The sequence below is a fragment of the Centroberyx gerrardi genome, chromosome 3, assembly GCF_048128805.1.
Source record: "Centroberyx gerrardi isolate f3 chromosome 3, fCenGer3.hap1.cur.20231027, whole genome shotgun sequence".
NCBI lineage: Eukaryota > Metazoa > Chordata > Actinopteri > Beryciformes > Berycidae > Centroberyx > Centroberyx gerrardi.
In genome coordinates, this window is record NC_135999.1 from 29,399,267 (window position 1) to 29,412,447 (window position 13,181).

The 13,181-nt window shown below is 45.1% G+C and overlaps 1 protein-coding gene across 1 annotated transcript; it reads left to right on the forward strand.

Moving 5' to 3' along the window:
- The first annotated feature begins 3,644 nt into the window (after positions 1 to 3,644).
- zbtb45 (zinc finger and BTB domain containing 45) lies at positions 3,645 to 12,477 on the forward strand. The gene is made up of 6 exons (XM_071909018.2): positions 3,645 to 3,734; positions 4,583 to 5,912; positions 6,276 to 6,410; positions 9,456 to 9,596; positions 10,985 to 11,258; positions 11,517 to 12,477. The coding sequence occupies exons 2-6, from the start codon at positions 4,863 to 4,865 to the stop codon at positions 11,927 to 11,929; spliced, it is 2,013 nt and encodes a 670-aa protein (XP_071765119.1). The 5' UTR covers positions 3,645 to 3,734; positions 4,583 to 4,862; the 3' UTR covers positions 11,930 to 12,477.
- The last annotated feature ends 704 nt before the right edge of the window (positions 12,478 to 13,181 follow it).

The window sequence follows — 13,181 nt, forward strand, 5'->3', positions numbered from 1 at the left end:
TCCTGTGGTCTCTTTCTTGAACTGTCGAAGACGAGGAGAGGCGAGCCTGAACCTGCAGACCAGAATTTAATAACGGGCAGACAGCTTCAGTATAGGAAATGCGGGAAACTTGTCTGATACAAGAGAAGAGACTCATTACCTTTTAACCGTGCATCCTTCTTTTGCCCCAGGCTAGACACACCTTATAGTCTCGCATAAGTTGTGTGAGCATGTTTTATATCTATTCACACTAGAGGTGGGGACTCGAGTCACATCAGACTCGAGTCACAGTTTTAATTGCATGAGACTTGTTGTGGCTCTGGTGACTTGGGACTTGACTCTGACTTGTACTTTGATGACTTGAAAAGGTTTCTAAAGTCTTGACTTGAGATCTTGTGTTTGTGTAAATGACTTAGATTGAAAGTGATGAGATTTGTTCCAGCAGACGACTGAATTTAAATTCTGTTTTCTGAATTTGTATGGAATGATTGAATTTATTGAAGTTGAAACTGATTATAGAAATCAAACTCATGATGCTCTTACCAAGTTTTTATCCTATTAAAACCATATTGCATTGAAAAGTCCTAGATATTTAGTTTTCTTTAAGATATTAAATTGATACTGGACTCTGACTTGACTTGCTGTTCTACATTTAGACTTGGGACTTGACTTGAGACTTGTGCCTCAAGACTTGAGACTGACTTGGGACTCAAGCAAAGTTGACTTGGTCACACCTCTGATTTTTGTATATCATGCACAACCAATATCATGTACTGCACAGAAGTTAATACTTTGTTACCAGAAGATATAGTTTCCGGGCTCAGTAAGACTTTGTGTTCATGTGTTTTTCGTGTGTGTGTGTGTGTGTGTGTGTGTTACTGACCTCCTCTCTGTGCTCCCAGCTCCCAGAAACATGTTGGTGAAGCTGAGACTCAGATACGACTTCTGAGGTTTCTTCCCATTCTTCTCTCTAGGAGAAAATCAACAGGATGACTCTGACTTCAAGTTAGTTACTGAAATTGGTGGAATGAAATTCCCTCCACTCCAAATATGGACTCTGACTATCTCCACACACTCAGCTGGAGACTCTTCCAACTTTAAAATATTCGAGTTCAAGTTCAAGTTCAAGTTTGTTTATTTCTGCAGCTCTTTATCACAGCATGACTCAAAGGACTAAACAGAGAAAGAGCCTAACTAGATCTAACTGATCAACAATCAACCATAGAACAGAATGATATATAACAAACATCAGGAAGAGACACACAAAAACAGATTTCATCAAGACATAACAGCCTACCTGTTCTACACAGCCTAACCGGCTCCACCAGCTTTAGACCCTCAGTGCATACAAGGAAAAACTTCCAAGAAAAAACCTTGTTGGGAAAATGTTTGGGTCATTTAGGAGACGTGGGGATGTATTCAACCTGTTGATACTCTTTACAACCTTTTGATAAACTATAAATTATTCTTAATATTTAATTTAATATTTCTTAATTCCTTCATATATTCCTGAGAGTGAATAGTGGTAGTAGACACCTGGTGGTCAAACTGTGAACCCTTTTACAAGATTAAAGTCACAATTAAATGAAAAGTGACTCCAATTCTCCTTATTGTAATGTACAACTATTTAACAGTAACTGACAAAAAATTAACAACACTTTTATTTTCTCCTATTCTCATATCAAAATCAAACAAATGTACAACATTTCCGAGTGCAGCTGTAAAGGATAAGTTCAGAGATTTTGGACCTATATATAATTTGTCTCTTATATAGGCTAACTGTAGTTACTTGGACCCACAGACAATATTGGCTCCAGAATCAGCTGTCAGTTGAAGCAGCTCCGTTGCCTCTTGCTGCTAACAATGAGACCAAACTGTTTGTCAAAATATCTCCAAAAAAGCCGTTTGTGAAAACGATACGGAGAGCGGCATATTTCTCTCCGCGGCCCGGAAAGCAGCGGCGCCGCACCGTTTCCACTCAGTGGATCATCTTCTAGTGAACTCTACTGTTTACAATCTGACCTGACCGTCCAGAACTAGATCACTCCGCCAGGAACCGCCTTTCACCCCACAGCGGTCTGTGCTGCGGCAGAGAAAAATAGTTCTGTGATTTCCTGATTAGACAAAGTGTGCATAATGGCAAAATTGTGTCATGAAATCAGAGCTAATTTGAATGTATGTACTTAGCAACTTTTCCATCTCTTCCCCTGTGGAGCCCCAAACGACTTTTTTGGAGATATTTTATAAACCCCGTTTGGACTCACCAACAACTGACTCTGGAGCCAATATTGTCTGTGGGTCCAAATACTACAGGGATGTAAGAAACAAATTACATATAAGTCGAAAAATCGCCAAACTTATCCTTTAACATATAAATAACTGTGGCCCACGATGAAATCAGGGGAGGGACTATGGATCGCCCCAGTCCATCTGTCACGCACAGTACCTCGGACGCCACTGTTTGGATTTTGATGAAACCTGGGGGAATGATGCATCTCACCACTGTGTTCTCACATTTTCAAAATTACACTGATCAGCCCAAGGGGAGGTGGAGGGCTAAATCATTTGTTTGCTCATCCATTTGTCAAGCACAATATCTCAGACACTGCTGTTTGGATTTTGACAAAACCTGGGGAAATGATGCATCTCACTGCTGCATTCCACCATTCAAAACGACACTGATCGGCCCAAGGGGAGAACTACAGTTGCAGCTCAAAACACGGTGACATGTCTGTTCCTGACTGGCCCAGGGGACGACATGTTTACTGTTGTTTACTGAAGCGTTTATGTCTCGTCCTTCCCTCGCCTTACCTTTGCTTCTCCATTGCACATTTCCTGTCTGCATCCTGGCGGACACGAGCCGAGCCGGTCCTCTCTCTGTCCTCAGGCCACCGGTCCTGCAAACCACATGGAAGTTATCCACCAGGAGCAATGCTACAGTGCAGACAGGACGTCTCACTGTACAATGCTCTTTTAGCCTATAAAATATTTTGTTTGCACACCCTCTATGAACTGTAAATTTCCAGATCACCTGCAAACATTTGCTCATCTATGAAACTGTCAACAGCCGATATAGAGAAGATTTGTTCAAGCTAATAGAAATTTTATTATGATGATGTTGTATGTTTATCTTCAATACATTGTTCCTGTAATTAATTGTTTTATTATGCTCAGTACATTCTGTCTGTTGTAGTTTTACCTATATCCTCTTCTTTGCCAGTTTCCCTATGGGGATCATTAAAGTTTCATCTAATCGAATTAGGGTTTAACCAATACCATTCAATCCAAGTTTAGTCTGCCTGTGTGTGTGTATTCATTCATGTTTGTGTATGTTTATAGTCATGCTTCCTTAAGTGTGGTGTGTGTGTGTATTTGTATGCATTTATGTTTGATGACGGTCATGCTGCCTTGTGTGCAGGTATGTGTGACTGTAGTCATACTTTTTGAGGTGTGCGCGCGCGCGTATGCAGTTTATGCGTGTGCATGTATGTATTGTATGTATTTATGTATTAAGTACTGCAAGTACACTCGCAATTGTGGATGATTTAAGATGATTTAGGACAACCTCCAACACTCTGGCGTGATCGTAGTCATACTGTGTGTTTGTGTGTGTATGTGTGTATGTGTGTATGTGTGTGTACGTGTATGTGTGTGTTTGTCTCCAGCTCTCACTAGGTTGTGGTGCGTTATAGAGGGCTTCCTGCTGCATCCATCTCCGAAATTAACAACCACCGAATTGTCACTGCATATTGCAGGTACGTTTTCAAGTTAAAACAAGATGCAAATACACTGTAACTGTAAGCTAGTTTGGTCGAAGACGCTTTGTGCAAAAAAAGGGTGTTAGCCAGTTAGCAGGCAGGCTAACTTTAGTAGTTCTGCCTTTGGCTATATGCGCTAGCTAGCTAGTAATCTAGGTTAGCTTTGTATTGTAGCGTGGAGGCGAGCTTCGATAGCTGCTTTTATGTTTAGCTAGCCAGGCTGCCAGATGTCATCTAATATTTAACAGTTGAAGTTTGATTTCATTTAACCACGGCGGTTTGTATGCACGAGAAAATTTGTGCATTTCGTGTAGATTTCTGTGCGGGAGTGAAGGGGCTAATGTCAACAGCTAACGTTAGCTTGTCAGCGTTAACCTGTTCGCTTGTTGCTACAGCTAACGTTAGCTAGTTAGCCATCCTTTAACTCGAACTGACAGTTGCATTTGTGATTAACAGGGCGTTTTAATTCTGCAGTTACTACTGTCTTCCTCGTCGTGGGTCTGTTTAGCTCAACTTACAGTCAAAGAATCATTGGAGTTGCATGACCGGCCACCTACTGTGCAGAATACCCAAATAATATGACCTAACTAGTAGCTATCGGACTCGCGCACGGCACGTGCTGTCATTTGTCCAAAACAGGTGTTCCAGATGACGCACGCGATTGATTTGATTATTGGTTTGATGACTAATTAGCAGCTGGTCAGCTGTCACTTCTGTCACCCCCTAGCTACAGCTGTATGATTTGGCATCAAAATAAATTGAATTAATCAATATATAAAATAAAAACACTTTGTGCAACTGCATATTTAGCATTTATCATATCCTGTTGTGATTGATTTCAACAGGGTTTATCTGAGTCAGTGAAGTTGGTAGAAAAGCACCTCTTGAAGTCCCTCCCTCTCAGGACAACAAAGGCAGCTCCTTGAACAGTTGAAAACAGTAGAGAAGCAGCTTGAAGCCCATCAGACTCATGACTGTTTGAAGGGAGGCGGCCCCACCGTGGCCCATGCACTGTACCCGTTTCCCTCCCTGTCCTCCTTATCCCTCAAGCTGACGCAAAACCCCAGACACCTACCCCCCCTCCCCCACCCCCACTCCCACCCCATCCCCAGCGCCCCTCCCGTCATGGCGCCCGGCACGGAGACCGTGCACTACATCCACCTCCACAACTCCAGCCAGTCGGTGCTGGAAGCCCTGCGCACGCAGCGGCGCGAGGGCCTCTTCTGCGACGTGACCGTGCGGATACATGACGCCTCGCTGCGCGCCCACGCCTGCGTGCTGGCGGCCGGCAGCCCCTTCTTCCAGGACAAACTGTTGCTGGGACACTCTGAAATCTCGGTGCCGCCGCTGGTCCCCGCCGAAACCGTGAAACAGCTTGTGGATTTCATGTACAGCGGCTCCCTGGTGGTGCTGCAGTCGCAGGCCCTCTGCATCCTCACCGCCGCCAGTATCCTGCAGATCAAGACGGTCATTGATGAGTGCACCCAGATCATCTCTCAGAGGAAGGCGGCCGCCGGGGCGGCGGCTGCTGCAGCCGCCGCACAAGGGGGGATGCTCGGAGGAGTTCTCCCCAAGCAGGAGGAGCGCGGAGGGGGCAAAGGGAGGGATAGCGGTGGCGGCAGCGGAGGAAGCTGTTCTGGTGGTTCTGCAGGTGGGGGTTATCCAAACTTCTCTAACTTCATGGCGGACTGCGGGGCTAGTAACATGGGCGGGGGGTTGGGGAGTGCCAACGTCAGTGTTAGTGAGAGCGGCCCCGGCCCCATGGAGCAAGCCAACCCCGTGGGCCTGATGGCGCTGGGCGACATGGGTCCCGGCTCCATGTGCGGGGCCGACGGGCTCGGCGCTGCGGCCGGCTCGGTGCTCATGAAGCAGAGCTCCAGCTGCACTCAGGACGTCAGGTACAAGCTCCGAGACCTGTTAGCGCAGACCGCCAACGGAGCCAGCACCAGTAGCACAGGGAACCTGTCGGCGGGCTGCAGCTCCGGAGTGGGCAGCGTCGACAGCATCGGCAGGGACAGCCTCCGCGGAAACGCCACCGACCTCTCTGATGACCTGGTGGGGATGGACAGGTACAGCGAGGAGGAGGACATGGACGGACGAGAGCGGGGAAGAGATGGAGACCGAGACAGGGGGGCGGGACACAGCCGCAAGCAGAGGCAGCCGCTAAGACTCCAGGTAGGGGGATAAGGGGAAGGGTTGCCATGGTTACAGCTTTCAGGCATGCAGAGCTGCAACGGTTTGCTTTTCTTTCTTTTTCTGCTTTCCCTTCTCCCTCACTGCATTGGCGTATATCGCTGAGATGTTTCTGCACTTGACACAATTGAAGAGAAGCTGTCGTCTAAACTCAGTCTGTAATTGCCCAGTTGATATTCTATGGACTTCTGCATACCGGCTGTAGGTCATTAAACTTATTAGCGTCTGGGCGAAGGGCCGAGACCGTTTGATTGCTCCACTGCTCTTATATATCTGCTGTTTACTTTACTGTTGTAAGCATCATTTTCTACACTCCCTGAAATTAAATTGGACCTTTGTTCCTAGGTGCTGGGAGGAGAGGGAGTGGTGGTGAAAGACGAAGGCGTGCAGGACACAGATGGGGCCGTCTACGCCTTGGAGGACGGGAGACGAGACGGAGAGCAGGAGGGCTCCCAGGAATCCATGGCAGGCTTCGGACAGGTGGGCATAAAGCGCTGCAGCCATCAGAGCCAATGAGAGGGACTGACTGAAATAACATCAGTCAGTCATAAAAGAAGTTACATGCTGAATTGAATGTATGAAGAAAAATGGAAAAACCTGCTTAGACAGACTGATTGCTGTCATGGATGTAAAGCTCACTACTGAAAACCCTGTTGAAGGTTTTAGTGATTTATCAACCGTTGCTTACAGAAAAGTATAGAACACATTGTAGTTTTTAAAATGTTGAGTCAGGATTTCAAGGAAATATTATATTTTTCAGAAGTGTTCTGGAGGGAAACTTTACATTTTGAGAATTATTCAGTTATCGTTTTGTTTAATTTCTGCTCAGTTTAGCCCGTGTCTCTGTCACGAGTCCTGAAGTGAGTAGAGAGAGAGAGAGAAAAAATAGTGGAGCGGATTTATGCCGCAGCCTACTGTACCCTGCAGACTACACAAGGAACATCTGCCACACAGTCAAAAGGATTCAGCTTAGCCTGTCAGTTTTCTCCAAAGTGCTGCATAGTAAGTCACGATAGGAAAAGGGAGTAATCCACTCAATTTAGGAGCTTTAAGAATAATGTTTCCATGCAGAGCGAATCGTGTTATCGTCAGTTTAGCCCACAATGCATGAATTAGTCTGATGCTTTGATCTCTGGGGAGTTCCTCTGTTTGGCTTTGTGTTTCACATGACATGGTGAGAAGCTGTTTCTGTTTCAAAATCAACTTCTCATACACGCTTCATTGTACGCTACACTGTATGCTGATAGGGCTGCATGATTATGGCAAAAATGATAATCTCGATCATTTTGCAAAATTTTCTGATCACAATTATTTTATCGCCCCTGTGCACCTTAACATATATTTTCGCTTTTTTTCAATGCAGTAATTCTCAAAGTGGCAGCAGCTAAAAAAAGTCTTGTTTTCACTTTTACTGCCTTAATATTATTATTCTAATAATAACGACTTTATTACTTTGGGGTGCAGCTACGACCCAAAGGCAAACTGTACAGAGTCTGTACTTGTTTGTCGTCATCTCATGTTCACGTTTTCTTGAATATCTTGAATATCTGGTTTAAAACCAAAGTATCTCCAAATGACAGGCGATGATCCACTTTTAGGAAGTAAAATAACGTTTCCCTGTTCAGACTCAGGAGAAGGATTTTCCTCTCTAACAACAGACTGATTCATTCGTTTCCTCTTTGCTCGCTGCTACGTTTTCCCACAGATGCTCTTTGTAAGGTTTCCCTGTTTTCTTCTCCATCTGAACTTTCATTTTGGTCACATGATGCGCATTGCACATTTAAAGGTTGTGATTGGCCAGGTGGAATGGGAGCACTTGATATACCACACTGAGGCTTTCAAGGGAATTGACGATAACAGACACTTAAATATTGCAGAATTACATCGTTGTTAATTGTGGAATCATAAAATTGTGATATATACGATTATGTAAGATTAATTATGAAGCCCTGTGTGCTGGGTGTAAAATGTTTAGTGACTCCATGCCTGGCACACTGGCAGGTAGGATGTGAAATTACCACCAGACAGATGCTGGTAACGTCTGACTGTCGCTGACTACAAACTTTGTCTGTATAGCACTTATCAGAAGCGGGGGTTACAAAGTGCTTTACAGCAGTAAGAAACAACAGATGTTAGGAAATTACACTGATAAAAGTGAACAACGGCATAAAGGAAATGATAATAAAAGCAGATTAAACAAAACAAAAACAGCATAAGAAAATGTTACATAAAAGCAAGTCTGTGAAAATGAGTCTTAAGGCGAGAGAGACCGTCTTTCGAGTTCGAGCCCCAACACACGAGCCTCCGCCCTGCCGAAGTGTCCGTGAGCAAGGCACTGACTCCCTACCAGCTGCTGTTCTGTAGCTGACCTCTGACCTCTGAAAGCCAAAACAGTGCCAACCCATTTATACTCTGGAACCCAGTGCAGTATTCTCTAGATCTGTATATATTTCTGTTTATTCTCTTTTGTTCTATTACCAACTTCCATAGCTTCCCTTCAGTGGAAAAGACCTATTTCTTAAATCTCTATTTAAATTTTTTCTACACTATTTAGACCTCTTATATTCTACGTATATAAAACTTAGCCATCTAAAAAAAGAGGCCTATTCCCTTAATTCCTACTTTAACATTTTTTAGATAATACTTTTTTGCATGTATTTTATGTTTAGGGTGACCCATGGGAGAAACCCACCAAATCCTTGTATGTGCAGATTTACATGGCCAATTCAACTGATTCTGATACTAAAACGAATTCTGATGAATACTTAGCCATGGACTCCCATCAGCCTCTGTGCCTAGCAAATGTAAAAGTTCTCCTCCTTCCTTGTTGGCAGCCGTGCTTCATTACATTCCCTCCCTTACATTAGGCGTAAGCTCTACCCACGCAGCCACTTCTTCTTAAATATCTCCCCACAGATTGTACAGATGGCTGCTGACAGTAATGCGGCTTGACTGGTTGAACCGCACTGTACCACTTCATCTCTTCTAAACGCTCACATAAGATGCAATCGAGGGCGTATAGGATTGGAGTGAAAGTAGATTGTAAATGCAAAGAAAAATTAGGAGCGAAAAGGGTCCCGCCCCTATCTACACCTGAATCCAGATGGAGAGCGATATGACACACACACACACACACATACACACTGCGCTCTCTTCTCTCAGCGTATCGAACCCCCGAACGTGTGACATCCATATTATCAAAGACGATACCGCAAAACCACAGAAAGGCTTGTCTTGAAATGGATCGAAGTCCGAAACGTCGGTCACAAAAAAAAGGATTCAGTCGGCCTATTAGACGCAGCGTAGTCAGGAGTTTCACACACACACACACACACACACACACATTTCATCAGAAGAGTTGAAGCACAGGAGCAGCTAAGAGCGACACCCATGGAGCAGGTGAGGGTTCGGTGTCACATCTGTTGTTGTCGGGGGAATCGAACCTTTGACTCTGAGCCGCGAAGCCATACAGTATATGTGAGTGGGAACTTTCTTCATATTTGTGTGTGTGTGTGTGTCTTCCAGGATTTCTATGATGAACAGGGCGTGTTCTCGGAGAGCTTCTGGCCCCAGAGCGAGCCTCCTCAGACCATGACCTTTAACCCCAGAGGAAGAGTCAACAAGCCCCTGACTCCGCCTCCAACCACTCAATCCATCAACAACCAGGTGGGTGCTGTTATTACTGCGTACATTTTCTTTGAAACTTGGATTTTCTGATTGAACACGTTCTAGTAAACCGGCATTCAGTTTATTATGCATGAATTATTATTTAAAGGGGCGTTAAAGGAGAACGCTGGTGTCATTTAGAGTTCTAGGCCGTTTATTTCTGTTGACATCTATTTTACATTCCCCCCTTTTAGTTTGTAATTAGATTTTTCGACGTTTTTTTAAAATACAAACTTTGCGGTCACAAACCTAGCTTGAAATTAACTGCTGTCCCGGATAACAAAAGACACCTCAAATAAGAAGAAATGGTATGTGACAGTGAAGTTTTAGAGGCGACATGTTTTCTGAGGGATTGTGTCCTGGTGGAGGAGACTTCCATTATTTCTTCCTGTGGTGTCAGCTGACTGACGGGAGGCAGAGCGGACCGTAACGCAGCGCTGAGATGAAAACACTCGACTCAGCTCAGTGAAATGAGGAGAAAACAGAAAGTTTGGCTTCTGGATTGGATGGATTCTCTCGCTCTGTGGAAGTTGTTTTTCATACTGGACATGAATGAATGGCAGCAAATAGCTTCTTCTGAATCACGAAATTATCAGCCTAACACCACAGTGGGATATGGCAGCGGTTCTCAACCTTTTTGGCTTGTGACCCCTTAAAACGAAGCGATGCCTACTTACTAGGGATGGAACGATATAACGAAATTCAGTACGTCGCAATACAAAAATGTGACAATACGAATCGCGGGGCAGAAAAATGAATGGTGATATCAGCTCCATTTTATTCTGCTGTAGTAATCACAAATGAGACGCTTGACCATCACAGTTTCACAAGCTCTCCATCCAAATTATATTATTGTCACTTTGTAATGGCATTTTTAAATTGTTGTTTACATGCCATCACCAGAAAGATTTATGGCTCAAAAATAAACATAATTCTGCAGTTAGACTTAATTGTCATTGAAAGCCATTATTATATCATATCGTGGTTGTATCGAATCACAAACCCCATATCGCGTTTCCTGAGATAAGCAGATCGTCCCATCCTTACTTGCGACCCCCCCAGCACACAGGGGCTCAACCAAAAAATTATTTTCACTTTTCAAATTGTTTCATTTGATTAATTATCAGAGGAGGCAGAGAGGCTGAAACTATGTAGTATTTCACAAGAAAAAAGTACAAATTTTAGAAAAATCTGAAAAAATAGACATGATTTCCAACTCCAAATATTAGCAACGGTCATGGTTTTGAATCTGGTTTCTGACCAGTGTTGCATGGCATCACCTCTCTATACTCCATATCTCCTGTCACTCTCCAACAAAGCAGAAATGGATTAAAATGAATCTTAGAAGCATTGCATGAGGATTAAAGTCTGCATCTTCCCCCCCCCAGCTTCTGTTCCAGTACCCAGTGAGCCAGTCACAGCCAGCGCCGTTCTTTGTGAGCGGGCCCATGGGTGGGATTGACAGCATGGCGGGGTCAGAGCCCAGTCAACAGGCTCCGCCCCCGGCACCGATGACCCCCGCCCCGGCCCCCTCCACCTCCTCCTGCTCGGCCGGCCCCTCCCCTTCCTCCCAGGGATCTGAGACCTCGTTCGACTGCACGCACTGTGGCAAATCGTTACGTTCCAGGAAGAACTACAGCAAGCACATGTTCATCCACTCCGGTAAGAAACTCTACCGCAGTCCCCCCCTGGATACTTCAAATTTTTGGGCATGAAAATGGAAACATTTTAAATGATTGAGTATCAGCTATTGGTAACTTAAACACAAAAATGTTAGTATCGGCCTTCATAAACTCACATCGGTCGATCCTACTTTCCACTCTGTGAAAAAGAAAATTATTCAGAAACACTGACAACGCTAAGTGCTTTCTGCTCTGCTTGTGTATGTGTGTGTGTGTGTGTGTGTGTGTGCCCCTGCAGGTCAGAAACCTCACCAGTGCTCCATCTGTTGGCGCTCCTTCTCCCTGCGCGACTACCTCCTCAAACACATGGTGGTGCACACCGGCGTCAGGGCCTTCCAGTGCTCTGTGTGCGGCAAGCGCTTCACCCAGAAGAGCTCGCTGAACGTGCACATGCGCACCCACCGCGCCGAGCGCACCTTCCAGTGCACCGTGTGCCACCGGGCCTTCACCCACCGCACCCTGCTGGAGCGCCACGCCCTGCAGCACGCCCACCACGCCCCCCAGGGCCAGGCGCAGGGGCGCGGCGCCGACATGACCTCACCTACCAAGCACAGCCCTCCGGCTCTGGGAGGGCCCTCAGGTATGGCCGGCACGGCTGGCATGGTCGGCGGTATGGCCAACATGTCCAGCCACGGAGCTTCCTCCACCTAGAGAGAGAGAGAGAGAGGGAGAGAGAGATCGGTGCGCCCTTTCCTTTATTTGGTCCTAACAGCCTTGTTGATCCTTTGTGCCGACGTCCAAAAGGTTTGGTGTGGTGGGAACGGGGCTTACAGGTTCCCACCGGTTTGATTTGGCTGCACCTTTCACCAGGGTTCCTACACAGGGCCTTCAAAGTCTGCAAGTATGGAAATTAATATCAATTTCCAGGCCTTGATGCATTTTGGATTTGGACAAAAAAAACAGGAAAAATACATAGAGACATTTTATGTAGTTGCAGACCCACTGTCATGTCTTGTGTTGTGATATTTGTAGCTGTGAAGAATAATCCTCAGCTTCAGAGCGATATGGTCTATTTAGCGATCATATACCATGTTGAACGCCCACCTGAATCTGGCCAAGAAATTTATGTTTTGGAAAAAGCAGTCTGGAGTTTTGAAGTGTAGAATGTGTAGGAACCCTGCTGCAACGAGACCAGAGAGTCACCAAAGAGGTTCGGAGTCAGGAGCGGGCTTGGGATCGGGTGAGGAGAGCTGCAGCGATTCTAGGTGGAGGGAGGGAGGGAGGGGGTGGGTGGGGAAGGGAGGGGAGGGGGGTAAGGAGATACAGGTGGGGGAAATTGGAGGGGGAGGGGGGGGGGGATCAGGGGGTTCGATTCACTGTTAATTCACTTAATTCTGAATCAATTCAATTCGATGTTATCATGTTGGAGGGGAAAGTCTCCTTGCAGCCGAGTGCATGAAATCAAATACATAAACATAAATATACAACAATACAGAAAACAGCACAAAACACAGGAGTCATATCATCCTCTTAAGTGTGACATCATCTTCCCACCCAAATAAGGGATTCCGGATCCCTGTTAGAATGAATAGGGGTGTAAAATGATGTTAATGCCTTTAACTACATCCAGCGCTTATATTGACTGTTTTTGCTTTTGGGGTTTCCTCTATTATGCATTTCTGTGTTGAGGTGATTCTGATGATTTTGAAGCTGCAATGAAAAAAATATAAAATCGCTAGCAAGACTTAGCTTAGCTTTCCAGCATTTTGTGGCTTTGTGAAGCCAGATAACACAACATCTGCAAATATGTAATAACTTTGTCATATGTCATTTCTACTTACATTATTTCACCCATTTTAAGAACAGAAATATTGGCAGACAGGATCCAAAAATCCCATTAGTTTTCGCCAAAGGTGGGAAAAAAATGGATCCAGATAGAATCTGAAAGCTCCGAAATGACGAC

What these genes read in the sequence shown, in the direction of transcription:
- zbtb45 (XM_071909018.2), top strand. Translation starts at nt 4,863, where the DNA reads ATGGCGCCCGGCACGGAGACCGTGCACTACATCCACCTCCACAACTCC. An exon ending in CTCAATCCATCAACAACCAG is followed by an intron (nt 9,597 to 10,984) that starts GTGGGTGCTGTT and finishes TCCCCCCCCCAG; the next exon opens with CTTCTGTTCCAGTACCCAGT. An exon ending in GCACATGTTCATCCACTCCG is followed by an intron (nt 11,259 to 11,516) that starts GTAAGAAACTCT and finishes GTGCCCCTGCAG; the next exon opens with GTCAGAAACCTCACCAGTGC.